The sequence below is a fragment of the Anabrus simplex genome, chromosome 1, assembly GCF_040414725.1.
Source record: "Anabrus simplex isolate iqAnaSimp1 chromosome 1, ASM4041472v1, whole genome shotgun sequence".
Taxonomy (NCBI): domain Eukaryota; kingdom Metazoa; phylum Arthropoda; class Insecta; order Orthoptera; family Tettigoniidae; genus Anabrus; species Anabrus simplex.
In genome coordinates this window covers 389,967,999-389,983,147 of record NC_090265.1, presented here as the reverse complement: position 1 = coordinate 389,983,147, position 15,149 = coordinate 389,967,999, and the positions used below count along the sequence as shown (strand labels likewise).

The 15,149-nt window shown below is 38.4% G+C and overlaps 1 protein-coding gene across 7 annotated transcripts in view; it reads right to left on the bottom strand.

The window, feature by feature from the left end:
* The window catches only part of Ogdh (oxoglutarate dehydrogenase Nc73EF), a 314,890-nt gene that overhangs the window by 98,891 nt on the left and 200,850 nt on the right, over positions 1-15,149 (bottom strand). For all 7 annotated transcript variants that reach the window (XM_067134984.2, XM_067134980.2, XM_067134986.2 and 4 more), the window contains 2 exons: positions 13,225-13,352; positions 11,516-11,817 (listed from right to left, as the gene is read on the bottom strand). In XM_067134984.2, the coding sequence (XP_066991085.1) occupies positions 11,516-11,817; positions 13,225-13,352 (430 nt within the window). The remainder of the gene's footprint in view (positions 1-11,515; positions 11,818-13,224; positions 13,353-15,149) is intronic.

Here is a 15,149-nt window from a genome sequence, read left to right as displayed (position 1 = left end):
TTGCTACAGAAGGGCAAAGAGTGATGTAGACAAAGAGAAAATTAAGAAGTTCGGCTTGGGACATGTAGTACGTAGGTGGTTTGAAAAGTTCTCGGAATGTACTAGAATTAAGTATCTTACCTCGGTGGAATTGCTTTCATTTTTCAACATACAGTAAAACCTCATTAATTCGAAGTCGTTGGGACTCAAAAATCGGACTTTGAATTACGTGGTTTCGAATTAACCGCCGATTCGCAATTCAGAAGTACCAACCCTTGCCGCGTTACAAAATATTCCAATGCCCGTTACTGCACGAGTTAACCTTGATTCACAGTTAAACCTTTCAAATGCCGTAGGGAAAAACAATTCTAAATGTATCTAACAAGGTGCATTTATTGAAATAATGCTATTGGATAACGCCATATACTGTCAAACGTAACCTGACACCCGGGAAAAATAAAACACGATTCAAAGACAAGCAGTACGGTAATCTACTGTATATATGCACGACGCAATTTAAGCAAATATGTTATAACCTACTTGATTTAAGTGCAGTATAAAGCACTTGCACAGGGGAGCCAACAAGGCTGTCCAAATTGGAAACACATTACGCCAACAAAACAAACTTTAAAAACCCAGACATATATGGGAAACACATGGCACCAACAAAACAAACATTAAAAACCCAGACATACATTTTAAACAAATATAAAGAATAATAGATAACTATGTACAGTACCTGAATAGTTCACAAATTTTTAATGATCCAGTAGGGCTTTTTTGTCACACATTAGGCTTATTGCCTTTTAAAGAAAGAGTGTATGAGAGGTTGCTTTATCTTTTTTTTTATAAACACTAGCTACGAACTGCTCCATATGGGCCATAGCCTTAATTGTAGCGTTGCCAGCATCACTAGCACTTATCACTGAATCCAACACGGCGAGAGCGGCAAGGACATCATTCTTTGACGGAATAGTTGCCGCCTGCGCCGTATCTTCGTCGTGTTCAACATCAGCTGTAGCTGCATCTCCCTCTGGCGTCACGTGATCACAGCTGATCATCATGGCGGGATCCCGCTCTTCTGAAGTAGTCTCCGCATGGTCTATGGCGATGTATTCGGAGAAAGTCATACCGACATCGGACTTTTGCCGTAACTCCTCCCATTCATCTTCATTATCGTTGTCGTCTTCTTCTGCTCCTTTTTCTACTTCATTCAACGAACCAAAACCACACTTGACGAAGCAGTTCTTGATGGTCGATGAAGAAACAGAGTCCCAGGCAACTGTCACACTCCGCATTGCATCAATTACGTTCCACTTGCGTATTTCTCCCGCCGAAATATTTCTAACAACTTCCCAGAGAAAGTAACGCACCAGTCGCTTTCTGTAGGCATGTTTCACAGTTGAAATTATGCCTTGGTCTAGGGGCTGCAAGTAGCTCGTAGTATTGGCCGGCAGAAAAAGAAGACGCACATGTTTTAAAATTAGATTATGTTTGTGTGCAGCGCACTGATCCAACAACAGAAGTATTTTCCTGTCCTGGCATGCCATTTTGCGCTCAAGGCATACCAGCCACTCCTCAAAAATTTTGCCTGTCATCCAGGAATTCTTAGACGACATATATTTGCACGGAAAGTGCCTGATGCCTTTAAAACATCGCGGTTTCTCGAACTTGCCTATGACGAGGGGAGGAAGTCTCTCGCTTCCGTCCGCATTGCAACACAGAACGACTGTGACCCTATCCTTGTAAGATTTCCCGCCATGATACTTCTTTGCCTTAAAACCATAAGTCCGTTTGGGCTCGGCATTAAAAAACAATGCAGACTCATCGGCATTGAAGATACTGTTCGGTGCATACGAATTGATTATGTGAGCCACCTTTTCTCGCCAACTGTCTGCATCACTAGTGTTCACTGATTCGGCTTCTCCGCACACTGCCTGCCACGTGATATTGTGCCGTTCCTTAAAACGCTGAATCCACCCGTTCGAACACTGAAATTCAAGACCCATCTTCAGCGTCAGTTCATTCGCTTTCCCCTTAATAATCTCGCCATCTACTGGGATATTGTTTGCCCGAACATGCCGAAACCACTCGATCAATTGTACTTCCAAATCTGAGTGTTTAGCTCCTCGAATGCGCATTCGCTTTGCTGTATTTACACCCTGCATTTCCTGAGCTTCTATGCTCTCACGATTTTTTAAAAACGTTGAAAGTGTGGACACAGGAATTCCAAATTCTTTAGCTATTTCAGTTTTCGTCTTTTGTCCTTTGTCGACCTCCCTTATAATTTTCACTTTCTCGCTGAGTGTCTTTGAAGAATACTGACGCTTAGCCATCGCAACACAAAAAAAGGAACACACGTGCCCTAAACTAAAATATCGTAACAATAAACTAAAACACAGTATTAATAAAATATAACAACTTCGAAGTTTATAACTGCACACTAAAACTTTAAATAAAATGAGTAACTAGAAGAATACAAAAGAACTATGATTTCACTAGAAATTGGCAACTCTGAAGCACGCTGTAGACACACCAAACTCAAAGTGAAAGTGCGGAAAGCAACACGTTCCGAACACCAAACTCAAAGTGAAAGTGCGGAAAGATACACGTTCCGGAAGACGCGTTCTATCGTGACGCGGAGAATTTTTAATTCAAATTACGCCGTAAAGTATTATTTTTAACAAATTGAAGGACAATTTCGAATTAAAAGTCTGAATTTCAATACTGGGACCGACGTTGTTCTTCGAATGACGAATTACCCATATTTCGAATTAAACAATTTAAATAACACGAAAAGCCGTACCTCGTGTTTCAGGGAACGAGAGATTCTTCGAATTACGCGGCATTTTGAATTAACCGATTTCGAATTATCGAGGTTCTACTGTAGTCTCCCTGTATACTAATGCATTTGGTCCAGCGATGTTCCAATGCCTTGATTCCATCTCGAAAATGAGATTCCTCCAGGCCTGCAAAATACCTCTCCAATTCGGCTGTCAGTTCTTCCCTTGTAGAAAATCTCAGTCCACCGAGGAAAATTTTCAGCTTGGGGATTAGATGAAAGTCTGATGGTACAAATCAGGTGAATAAGGTGGATGTGGCAACAATTCGTACCCTAGTTCATGAAGTTTTGCCATGGCAATAACACTTGTGTGCGGCGGAGCGTTGTCCTGATGAAAGATGACCTTTTCCTTGCCAAACCAGGCTTGTTTCACGTATCTTTTCCTGTAGTTGGTCTAGGAGGTTTGCATAGAATTGCCCCGTAATTGTTTGGCCAGTAGGAAGATAATCTACCAGCAGAATGCCTTTTGCATCCCAGAAAACTGAGGCCATGACCTTTCCGGCCGAACGCACTGCCTTTGCTTTCTTTGGAGGTGGTGAATCAGCATGTTTCCACTGCTTTGACTGCTGTTTTGCCTCTGGGGTATAGAAGTGGACCCAAGTTTCATCTGTAGTTACAAACTGGCGCAAAAAATCTTGTCGGTTGCACTGTAAACGGGCCAGACTTTGTTCGGACATTTCCAATCTGGTGCGTTTATTGTCCAATGTCAAGAGCCGTGGCACCCATCTTGTGGATAATTTTTTCATACCCAATTCTTCGGTTAAAATATAATATACCCGTTCAGAAGACATCCCTACAGCTTCAGCAATCTCCCGCACTTTCAGTCGACGAATCCTCCATGACCATTTTATGCACTTTTGCGATAAATTCTGGGGTCGTTACACTTTTTGGCTGTCCACTAGTCGGATCATCATCCAAGCTCTCCCGACCAAATTTAAACTAGCTGGTCCACTTGGCAACAGTTGAAAATGAAGGAGCAGAGTCCCCCAGTGTGTTCTGAAAGTCGGCATGAATTTCCTTTGCTTTCATACCTTTCTTTACAAAGTATTTAATCACTGCTCGAATCTCAGTTTTTTCCATTGTCACAAATCACTACGCGGGAACAACAACAAAGAGTCGTCACTACCACACTCCTGCAGCTAGAGCACTGACGCGGCACGTGTTCACTCACAAAGGATGTGTGATTATTGCGCGGGAACCTCGTTGCTCTAACACTGACATCTAGCGGTGATTCCGAGAACTTTTCAAACCGTCCTCGTAGTTCATACATTACTGACTATGGGAAACTATTTGAAGAAAGGCTATCACGTTTTCACTGACAATTTTTTTACCAGCATTCCTTTGGCCAAGTACCTACTTGAAAATAGTACTTATCTAACAGGCACCCTCAAACGCAACAGAAAAGATATTCTGCAGGGACTGAAAGGAAAGTTTTGTGTAGGACAAGAGAAATATTTTCGGAGTAATGAGATTCTTGTTGCTGGGTACCGAGAAAAAAAAAAATCACAGAAAAATCCAGTGCTTCTTTTGTCTACATCCTGCACAGCACACACTAAAACAACTGTCAAGAGGCGTTGAGGACAGCAGGTTGAAGTAAGAAAGCCAGCTGTAGTCCTCGAATATAACAAATCAATGGGGAGAGTTGACGCATCTGACATGATGCTGTACACATATTTTGATGAGCGCCGAACACTAAAATATTAGAAGAAAGTGGTATTTTGTATCTTTGCGCGAATGGTGCTGAATTCGTACTTGATTTATAAACAGAATACTTCTAGTAAAGTTATGACACGGCTCAAGTTCACTTTCTCTATAACAGAATCAATAGAAAAGGAATGGATCCAAGAGAAGAACCTAATAAACAATGCCTTACCCAAGCTGAATCCACCTAGGGAAGGTGAACTTTTGGTGAAATTAGATGGCAGGTTATTGAAAAGATGCGTTGTATGCAGCAAAAAAGATGGAGGGCCAGTAAAAAGATCACGAACTGCCTGTTGGAAGTGTATGAAGGGTCTTCATGGCATCTGCGTAAGGTATCACAAGTGTTAAAAGTGAACCAGCATGAAATGTGTACATTTGTATAGTGAAATAAAATATTTTTTAAATTAGAAACTTTAGTGCCTAGGATAATGAAATTTTGCAAATAGTGAACCAAGAGCATGTGTTTGCCGACAATAATATTTTTCAGTGCATAATTTTAATTTTGATTTGTGTTTCTTTATCTAAATTTTGACTTTTCAATTTTCATTTTGATAATTATTAAACTAATTTTTTTATATTTTATAGCATTAATATAACATAGCTTGTGAATTTAAAAACATGTAAAGCAACTCCTTTTCTATGATAAGTAAAAATTTCGAAGCATATCTTTAATAATAATCAAGTTATAATTATTTTATTGAAACATTGCAATTTCTTAAAAAAAAAAAAACAAAAAAACCAAGCCTGGTATTCTTCGCGTAGACCACCTATAAGTGACTGGTATTAAAAGGGTTAATAGTATGAAACTTCATTTATGAAGTATTTATTGATACGATTAAAATTTAGGCCTTCCCCTTAACTACTATTTCACTCACTGTGATTAAAATTATTTATCAGCTAGATTGTAGCGACTTATATCCCCACTGATTCACAACTAAGTATTTTTTATTTTCCACCTTGTCGATACACTAAATTGCTTAAGGCACCTTATTGGTTAAAAGTGGTACATGTTTCGTATATTATAAACATCTTCAGCCACATAACCCTGTTTAGATGAAAAATTCATATAATGACAAAGTATCAATGCTTTAGAGGAAGTGTCCTTAAATTTTAGATGTTTATAATATACGAAACATGTACCAATTTTAACCAATAAGTTGCCTTAAGCAATTTAGTTTATCGACAAGGTGGAAAATATAGAATAGTTGTGAATCTGTGTAAGTGCGATACGGACCATGAAGCTGATTTTATGTAATTATTTCCCCACTTTACATACGGATTTTCATTAAATTCTCTTCAGCGGTTTTCTCGTGAGCGTGTACAGACAGACAGACAGAAATTACGGAAACTTAAAAAGTGCAGTTCCTTGTTTCTGTGGACATGGCCGATACAGAAATACCATTCTTTTTAAAATTCTGAGCAATGTAGAGACAAAACTCTTATTTTATATGTATAGATTTTTATGTGACGATAGAGGCTCGGAAGGTGTTGTTAGCGACGATTCTCAGAGGGAAGATGATACTGAAGGTATGCAATTATAATTTCATGCAAAAATGGAAATATTATTGACATCTGAACTTGAATTCGAAACAACTTCTTACTTTTCATTATGACTGGAATTCGTTTACAGCCTATCATGTATTTGCATGAATACGTATGGATGTCCACTAATTAATAAAGTCTTTTGTTTTTTCTAGATATGAAGGATTAAACTGACATAAAATATTGAAAATATCACTTTCATCAAGCACTTGTTCACTGCGAGAAGCCATGTTTTAGAGCACATTGAGCGACACCATCTACTACTGCACACTTGTTGAAAATATCAGAAATGGTCTGACTTAGATATTACTGCCATCTGTTGAAATACCTCTCGTAACAAATACATGAAGAAACATGATGTAACTACCAGAATGCGTGCATAGCTCGTTCTCGATTCTTAGTGAACTGTCAAACCTTACTTCGCGTTATGCTCGCAGCATGTTGTGTTCGTCATTATGGCCGCTGCGAACTATGCTCGCAGTTAGAGTGAAATATGTTAAATGACTTCATTGTGGCATCATGACATCCATCATAATGAATAGAAGAGATGACAGCGAACTACCCTGTTGCACTCCACTCTTCGTTTCAAACCAGTCTGAATATCTACCACCTACTTGAATGCAGCTTCTATTCCCACTGTACAACACTGTGAGGCTGTCTTGCACCAGCAGTTCTTTCATGTATTGCCAAATTCTTTCCCAAGGTACACCGTCATAGGATTTTTCCAATATCCAAAAATACTAAAAATAGAGGCATCTGCTCTTAGTATTTGTTCATCAGCATCCTAACTGCAAAGATGAGGTTTGCAGTTGTCCTTCAAGGCCTAAAACTGTTTGTCTAGGTATGGTTCAACAATCTCTCTGTTTCTATTCTCCGAGTTTTTCGAATACTTCCAGATTATGAGGCAACAAATGATACCATGATAGTTGGTGCATTTATGTATGCTTCCTTCCTTGAACAGAGGTACAATTATGCCCTTGTACAACTAATGGTTTGTTGTAATTCCTGCTGCTCGCAGCATATCCGTTCTCAGCTCATCTACTTCTACTGCTTTTCCTTTCTTCATGCCCTTGAGCACTTTCTCAATCTCCAGTCATGTAACTGTTGGCTCAGTGTCTCGAATTAGCTCTTCATTGTCCAGTGTTACAGTTTCTCTTTCTTCATTCAGCAACTTGATGTAGGTCTCCAGTACTTCCCTCATCTAGCACCAAAGTTTCATCATCGCATTCTATCACCTTTATGGCCTGTTGATCACTTCTTTTGTCCTTCATTAATCTATACAGAAATTTCATATTTCCTCTACTGTCCTCTTTCCAGTCTGTCTGCAAACTCATCTCATTTTTTTTCTTTTTCTTACTATTTTCTTAACAGCAGATTTCTTGACCCTGATTTTGCTTTTCTTTGTCTAGTCCCTTCTCCATTTAGACTTGTTCTATTATGATGTCTCCTTTTCCCTCTTGATTGAATTTGTAACTCCATATACTGTTGGGTTTTAGCTTTCCCCATACAAATATCCCTTTGAAAGTCTTCCATGCTCCCTCTACATTAGTAATTTCACCCCTCGGTAGGCTTTGTTGGATTATCTTGTATTCTTCCTTTACTTCAATTTCTTCCAATTTTCATGTCTTGGCTCTAGGTGTTTTCTTGCTATTTTTCCGAATTTTGCTGGTCGTGTGTATGAAGTTCGCAACCAGCAGTCTATGACCACTGTCCATACCTTCACTGACTTGCCTCCTTCCTTGTGATGTAGTCTATCAGTATCCTACGCCTCGCATCCATCCCTCTCTGTAGTATAATGGTTAGTGCTACTGGCGGTCATCTTCAGTGGCCCAGGTTCAATTTCTGGTACTGCTGGAAATTTAAGATCGACAGGAGAGCTGGTATGTGGTTAAAATGATACACACAGCTCATCTCCATTGGGGGTGTGCCTGCAAAGAACTGCATCACCTCGGGAAGAGGACACAAATTTTGTTTACTTTTATCTGCTATATCCCAGCTATACCATGTTTCTTTGTGCCAGTCCCTTTTTTTGAAGAATGTATTTTTGTACTACGATTATTTCTTCTACATAACAAACAGTTGCTCTCCTGGATTTCTGCTTCAAAAGTCCTGTAGCCCAATGTTGTTTTACCCCAATTTGTGCATTCAGGTCTACAGTAATAATATCATTTTTCTCACTAATTACATCTTCGAGGGTTTTACAAAATTTCTCCTTGTCTTCTTCAATGTCTGTGGGAGACTCCTTGTGTATTCAGTGGTCTCCAGCTGCACACCGTTTTGTGATTCTATCATTCTTACAGGAAACTTCAGCTACAGCATCAATATCTTTTCTGATTAACCTGATGAGTGGTACGCCCGCCTATAGACGGGCTGATGCGGCCGGTCCACCACTACTATGCCTGTCCTTAATTCTTTTGAGTTTTCCGGTTCACTTTCGAGTGCGAATTTGATCTCTGACATGTTCTGCCATCCATTGGGCATTATGTAGAACTAATTGATCAGAGATTACAGCTTCGCGAAGTAACTTACAGAGCTTTTTGTAGACACCTGTGGAGTTCATCTGTGAGGTAAACAAACATAGCGGAACAACAACCTATTTGATCTTGCAGTGATGTTATTTCGGATCACAGAATCTTTCACTTATTATCCACAGTGGAAAGTGATGGAGATGATCATTTTAATGAATTGTTAAGTGATTTTGAAAGTAAGAGTGATAGAGAGACTGCCGAAAATATTGTATGTGAGAGAGAAACAGAACCTCCTTCTAAATGAAAGAAGAAAAACACGGTGAGTACAAAAGCTATTTTATCACTATTTTCGTGGCGGATGGATTACTTTTCTTCACCAGAGATTCAAGTAACTGTGACAGGCTCGGAGGGCCAAGTAGTGTTTGATGACAACCCGAAAATCATTGACTCTTTGAAACTTTTGTGCCAGTGGAGTTGGTGCAGATAGTTGAACAAATCGGCATCACAAAAAACCAGTAGAAAACATTTAACTATCACCACATTCCAGGTTTGGAAAATATTTTAAAATAGCAACTTATATACTTCTAGGAACTTGCATGTATTAGTTGCCTACAGATTGTTGGAAATATTATTATTTTGGGCTCTTTACTTTGTATGAAGATAATGCACGCATGAGCACATAAGTGTAGGATTTTCCACTTGCATTTAGATTTATAAACAATGAACATTTATAAACATTTTAAGGTAATCACCGAACTGATAAGTTAAAAATTGAGGCTTCTACAAATTTTTTAACATACGAAATCCTGCCTCGCTCTCTTAAGGCAAGGCTGGCCCGGTGCGATCACCAAGTAACCAATCAGACCACAGAATGTTCCCTCTCGCCACCCAGATCCACCAATCAAAACCCCTTACCAAGCCGCGATGTTTTCACAATATTCCAGAAATCACCTGACCCTAACTGCGAACTTTCCATCTTCCAAAATTAGTAAAAACATTCTTCTAGAATCGACAGGGGCAAACACACCTTGTTCCGAAAGTCCGCGTCACGGAACTTTCCAGAACATTACAAATTATCACTCAATAATAATAATAATAATAATAATAATAATAATAATAATAATAATAATAATAATTTACAATTCAGTAGTTACTTTCCCAAATTTAGATAGATAGATAGATAGATAGATAGATAGATAGATAGATAGATAGATAAAAGGTTTCCCCTTTGTTTCCATTACGTGACGTGACTGTCTGAAAGCACATTAACTTTCACTTAATTTTGTATTTGTATCATGTGGTTTCTATTAGCCCTAAACGTTGTATTCTGGAAGTTGCATTATGTTAAGGTACCTTTGGTTACCCTCTTTGACTTAACAGAAAAGCCCTTAGCAAATTACATCTAATTTGTTGTTTGGAGATATCGTAACTGGGTTTTTGAATTGATGGATTTTGTTCCAAACTTTCTTTGTAATGTTTATTTTGGAAAATAATATCACAGATCAAGGGATCACTGTTGATTTTTCTAGAAAACCGCAACCTACGTATGGCCCTGGTAGGATTTCCACGCCAGCTCCACATCCTTTTATTATAGTCACGTTGCCCAACCTGATGTTCATTTGTTTAGACTTAATGCAGTTTATCAGATGTTGGGTTTGGTGCTATGGATGTTAAACTGCCGTGTAATTTAATTTTTCCTTTTTCTTTGCCATGTACTGTGTAACTACTGGAAACTGGTTACAATTTTCAAGTGAAAAAGTAGTTATGGATATGTGTGGAGAGCTTTTGGGTTGCTGGAGAATGCTGTACATGGACAACTGGTACAGTTCACCAACATTATTCAGAAATCTACTGGATAATAAGATTTATGCTGTAGGTACAGTGAGACCAAATAGAAAGTTCATGTCCAAGAAACTCAGTAGCACAAAACTGAAAAAGGGGGAACTCACCTTCATTTCCAGTAATGGGGTTTCGATTGTGAAATGGGTAGACAAGAAGGTGGCGCACATGCTCTCCACACAACATAGCAGGCCAGATAACCTTGAAGTGGTAAAGTATGATAACAGGAAGAAGTTCAGACCCAATCTTGTTGTTGACTACAACTGTGGAATGGGTGGTGTTGATTTCCATGACCAAAGACTTGCATCATTCCTCTTGATGAGGAATTATGTAAAAGGACACAAAAAAATATACTTCTACATACTAGACATGACACTTCTGAATTCCAATGTTATTCATCGCCTCCTCAACCCTGACAAGAAAGCGAGTAGGCTTTACCAGCTTCCGGATCAATTTGGCCGAACAGCTGTTGGCGACTGTGACATTGCCTGACTATCTAGAACGAAGACATCCAAGCCCTGGGGATACACCACTGAAGACTTCAGGGGAGGCACTGGGGACACTTTCCACCCAAATTCCCCCAACAACAAAGGTTTTCCCATCACAGAGATGCAAAGTCTGCGTGACACAGAAACTGAGGAAGGGATCTTCATTTGAATGCCACCGGTGCAAGGTGGCGCTGCACGTAGATGATTGTTTTATAATCTACCATACACAAAGATTTTACAAAGTACATCTGACAGTAGTTTGGATATTTCCTCTTATTAGGTTGCTGTAAAACATGGTTTTTCAGTGTCAGTGATAATATCCTGTAAAATAATGAAAATACATGGTACACCAAGGCATCAATAAGTTCAATTAAGTGGTATGTGAATCGGTTAATAAATAAAGATTATCCCATATCATGAAATGTATACCTGCAAAAACTAAAATAATACAAAAATATAAACCTATCAAAATAATCACGTATAGCTAGATGGTACAAACTTAATGTTTATATAATTCTACCAGTGCATGTGACACTAACACTTGAAATAATAAACTATGCATTTCATCCGTCAGGAGTAGCCCAACTTACTATACTTTGCATAACTGACAACTATCAATATGTTTGTAAAATAACTAAGACCATAAAAATACTTACAATCCAGTTGATGTCGTGCAATTGTCGAACAGCAAATTCTTCACTTTCGGGAGGAAAATAGTCTGGATCATCAGCAGACATTTGCAGGAATCGTTCCAAGCGAGCGCTAGAGTGTTCAGGACCCATACCCTCTAAACCATGAGGCTGCAACATTACCAGTCCAGACTGACGAACCCATTTGGCTTGCCCTGATGAGATGAACTGATCTATGATGCACTGAGCTGTGTTGTTGAAGTCTCCAAACTGAGCTTCCCAGCATACAAGAGCATTAGGGTTTGTCATTGAGTAGCCCAACTCAAAACCTAAACAATGTTTAAAAGTAGATTAGTAACACAGTTCTAGATTTTAACTATTTTACATTTTTTATTTCATATAACTGTTGCTTCTCTACACATCAAACAATATCAAATTCATTACTTGATGTAGTATGTAAATTAGAAGACAGCAAGAAAGGATTTCGTATGCATTAAAATACATCATAATTGCACAAAACTTAACATTAAGAACATAAGCATAAAATTATAAAATACATTCAGAGTAAAAAATTGTCAATTATAGTTTTAAGGACAATAATTATTTGTGTCAGGCTCCTCACTTTTGTATTTTCTTTCCGACCTTCCTTGATCAACTTCTCTTCTCTTTTGACTGCAGCGTCATTAGATTTGTCAGGCAATCCATAAGAATGAAGAAAAATGGAGAGCAAAGGTCCAACGGGAAGACCGAGAGATAGATGGCTGAAGAGGGAGAAGGACTCTGTTGAGAAGAGATTAGAATAACAGCGAACAGTGTGTCGATGGAATGATACGAAAATGAAGGGGCGTATATTCCAAACAGAATTGACAATCACAAGAAACAACAGAAAATAGTTCCAGGTGTAGTGATAATTCGTAGTACAAACTCTTAAGAAGTTTGGTTATGTGACTGCAGATGCTGGGACAAAATGTCATCACAGAACAGACAGGACATCATAAAACATCGAACAGAGTTTGCTGAACATGTCAAACATATTCCAACATGGTTCCAAAATGCTGCCAGTAGGACGTCAGGCAGCAATTTCTAACATTCAGCTCGAAATGTAAGTAGATGGTGGTCCTATTACGACACAAACTTCGAGAATGTAAATAAATAACAGTACTACCGTGGGCTGCCCACAGCACTATTGTAAATGGACAGCAGTAATGCTCACTGGGTTAAACTTCATGCTCAATATTCAGATGAAGTGATTGTTATTCTGTTATGAAAAGGGTGCTTAAAGAAAGGAAGTTTGAGGAACACTACTGTGAATTTGAAGTTTCACAATATGCATTCATTTTTCTTATTTATAATATTAGCCACTAATTTGTAGCTTTCATATAATTTACCCATACTTTGTCCTTGTCGTTAGGCATTGAGAATGTGGTGTTCAGTGTAATGTGTAATGAACTAGGCGAGCGAGTGGCCTCCCTCTAGTATCGAGAATTGAGCAGTATGGCCTGTTCTGGCTCGTGACATCATTTGGCCTTGGTAGGTACACGTGTGTTCCTGACAATACTTTCCTCCGCATGCCAGTAAGAATGAACAATAACAAATGTACTATAGCCACAGAACTAACTACTATGAGCATCATTAAGACCACAGAGATAACTGCTAAAATAATACACACATTAAAAACATATGAAACCAATGAAGTTCATATGGATAAAACAGGAAGAATTCCCAAATGTGCTCACCAAGTACTCCGAACTCTGAGAGAGAGCTGTTGCATACTGTATATGGTCCTTGGTCAGGATATAAATGGCAAAGAGGCTTGTATGTGGCTTTATCTACAGCCTGATGATGAAGAACATGATGACGATGGCTGCAACACGGAAACATTGGATAACATATTAAATTTTTACAGAAAGCTTTTGAACAGTTCACTGCCATTTATTATATGTATAACTTATGTGCAATTCGCCCTCTCCAAAGGCTACCAACAAAAAACGATTACAAGACTGCCATGCTGCAATGGTACATGAAATAGTATGAATGGAGAGGGGGAATGGCAGATTATTCCATTACAAGTGATTATTTTCATTTTGACTGTGTTGAAATTCAATTATTAAATGTTAAACAATTAATTTATTGAAACCACCTATTCAATACTAGTTAAGTCTTTAGGCCTATAACACTGTCATTATATTAAGTTTGAGTTGGTACATGTTTCGCCTGTCATTGCAGGCATCATCAGCCATGAAATCTATCTCCAACATTATTGCACTTCAGATTAATCATGTTTCTGTTTCAGTGAACACTATTGGTGCATTCTGTCCGAGGATCACCCAGTGAGTAGCGCCATTCGAACTGTACCCATACAAAGCATAATTGTAAGGCATTATTATCTGGAGCACTACTGGATGCGATGAGAAATAACTTGTATCACTATCACAAGAGTCCATTATACCAATGACGTTCTGAGACCAGTAACGTGGTCATTCATGCAGCATAACAGGCTGCATCGGGCAGTGATCACACGTCTCCTTAGGATAACAACATTGTAGATTTCTGAATAACCAGATTTGTTACTTATGAGAGCTGTGGCATAACAGTAGCTTTGGAAACAAATGGTGATGAATTTCAGGTAGGGTGAAAAAATGACCACGTAGTTCACCATTAAAACATTTTTTGATCTATTCCCTTGATGAGTTACAGCAATTTGTACAAACCTGGGGTGGGTATTACTCTAATACTGATTTATCAGCATATCTTGTATGTATGACAAAAACATATTTACCACTTTTTCAGTAATGTATAAGAACCACTCTGAAACTTGAACAACTATCACAATATTGTACTTTAATTGGGAGCAAGATTTTTCATAGCTAACTACTGTATGTAATGAGATGAATACTGGTTGGCTGAGTGCAAATTACGAACAACTTTGTTGACACAGTTCAGAGGTGGTCACACCGGGGAGAGGCGAGCAGAGATAGCATATTGCTTACAGTCAAGGTTGCATCCTCATATGTTGTTTTGCAACAGTTAGCCTAGCATCACCAACAGCTGGTATTGTGAATAAGGATGGTGATCTGAACTCACCAAATGTTAACTGGGAAGGAAATGAGAACAACAGAAAACATGACCAAGAAATGATGAATACTTTAATATGGAAGGGACAGCTGAATCAAAAAGAGATAGAACCAACTAAAGGGAAAAATATTATAGATGTGCTGATAAAACCGGACAAACACTATAGAGAAACTGAAGTGACAGATGATAAATAGATGAATCCATTTTTGTCATAGTTAAAAATAAATGTGATAGAAAGGAAAGCTGTAAAAGTAGGACTATTAGACAATACCATATGGCTGATAAGAGAGGCATGGAGAAATTTTTAAGAAGCAATTATGATCAATCAAAAATTATAATAAAAAAATGTAAACATGCTATGGGGTTTAAAACAATTATTGAGGAGTGTGAAAACAGATATGTACCTTTAAAAGTGATAAGGAATAGTAAGGATCCATCATAAGAGGGAAAAAGAGATTAAGAATGAAGTGCAGATTAAGAAATAGAGTTAGCAATGGTTGCGAGCAATAGGAGAGATTGAAGGAGCTCACTAGGAAATTAAATTCAGCAAAAAAATCAACTAAGCATACAGGTGGCAAACATCACT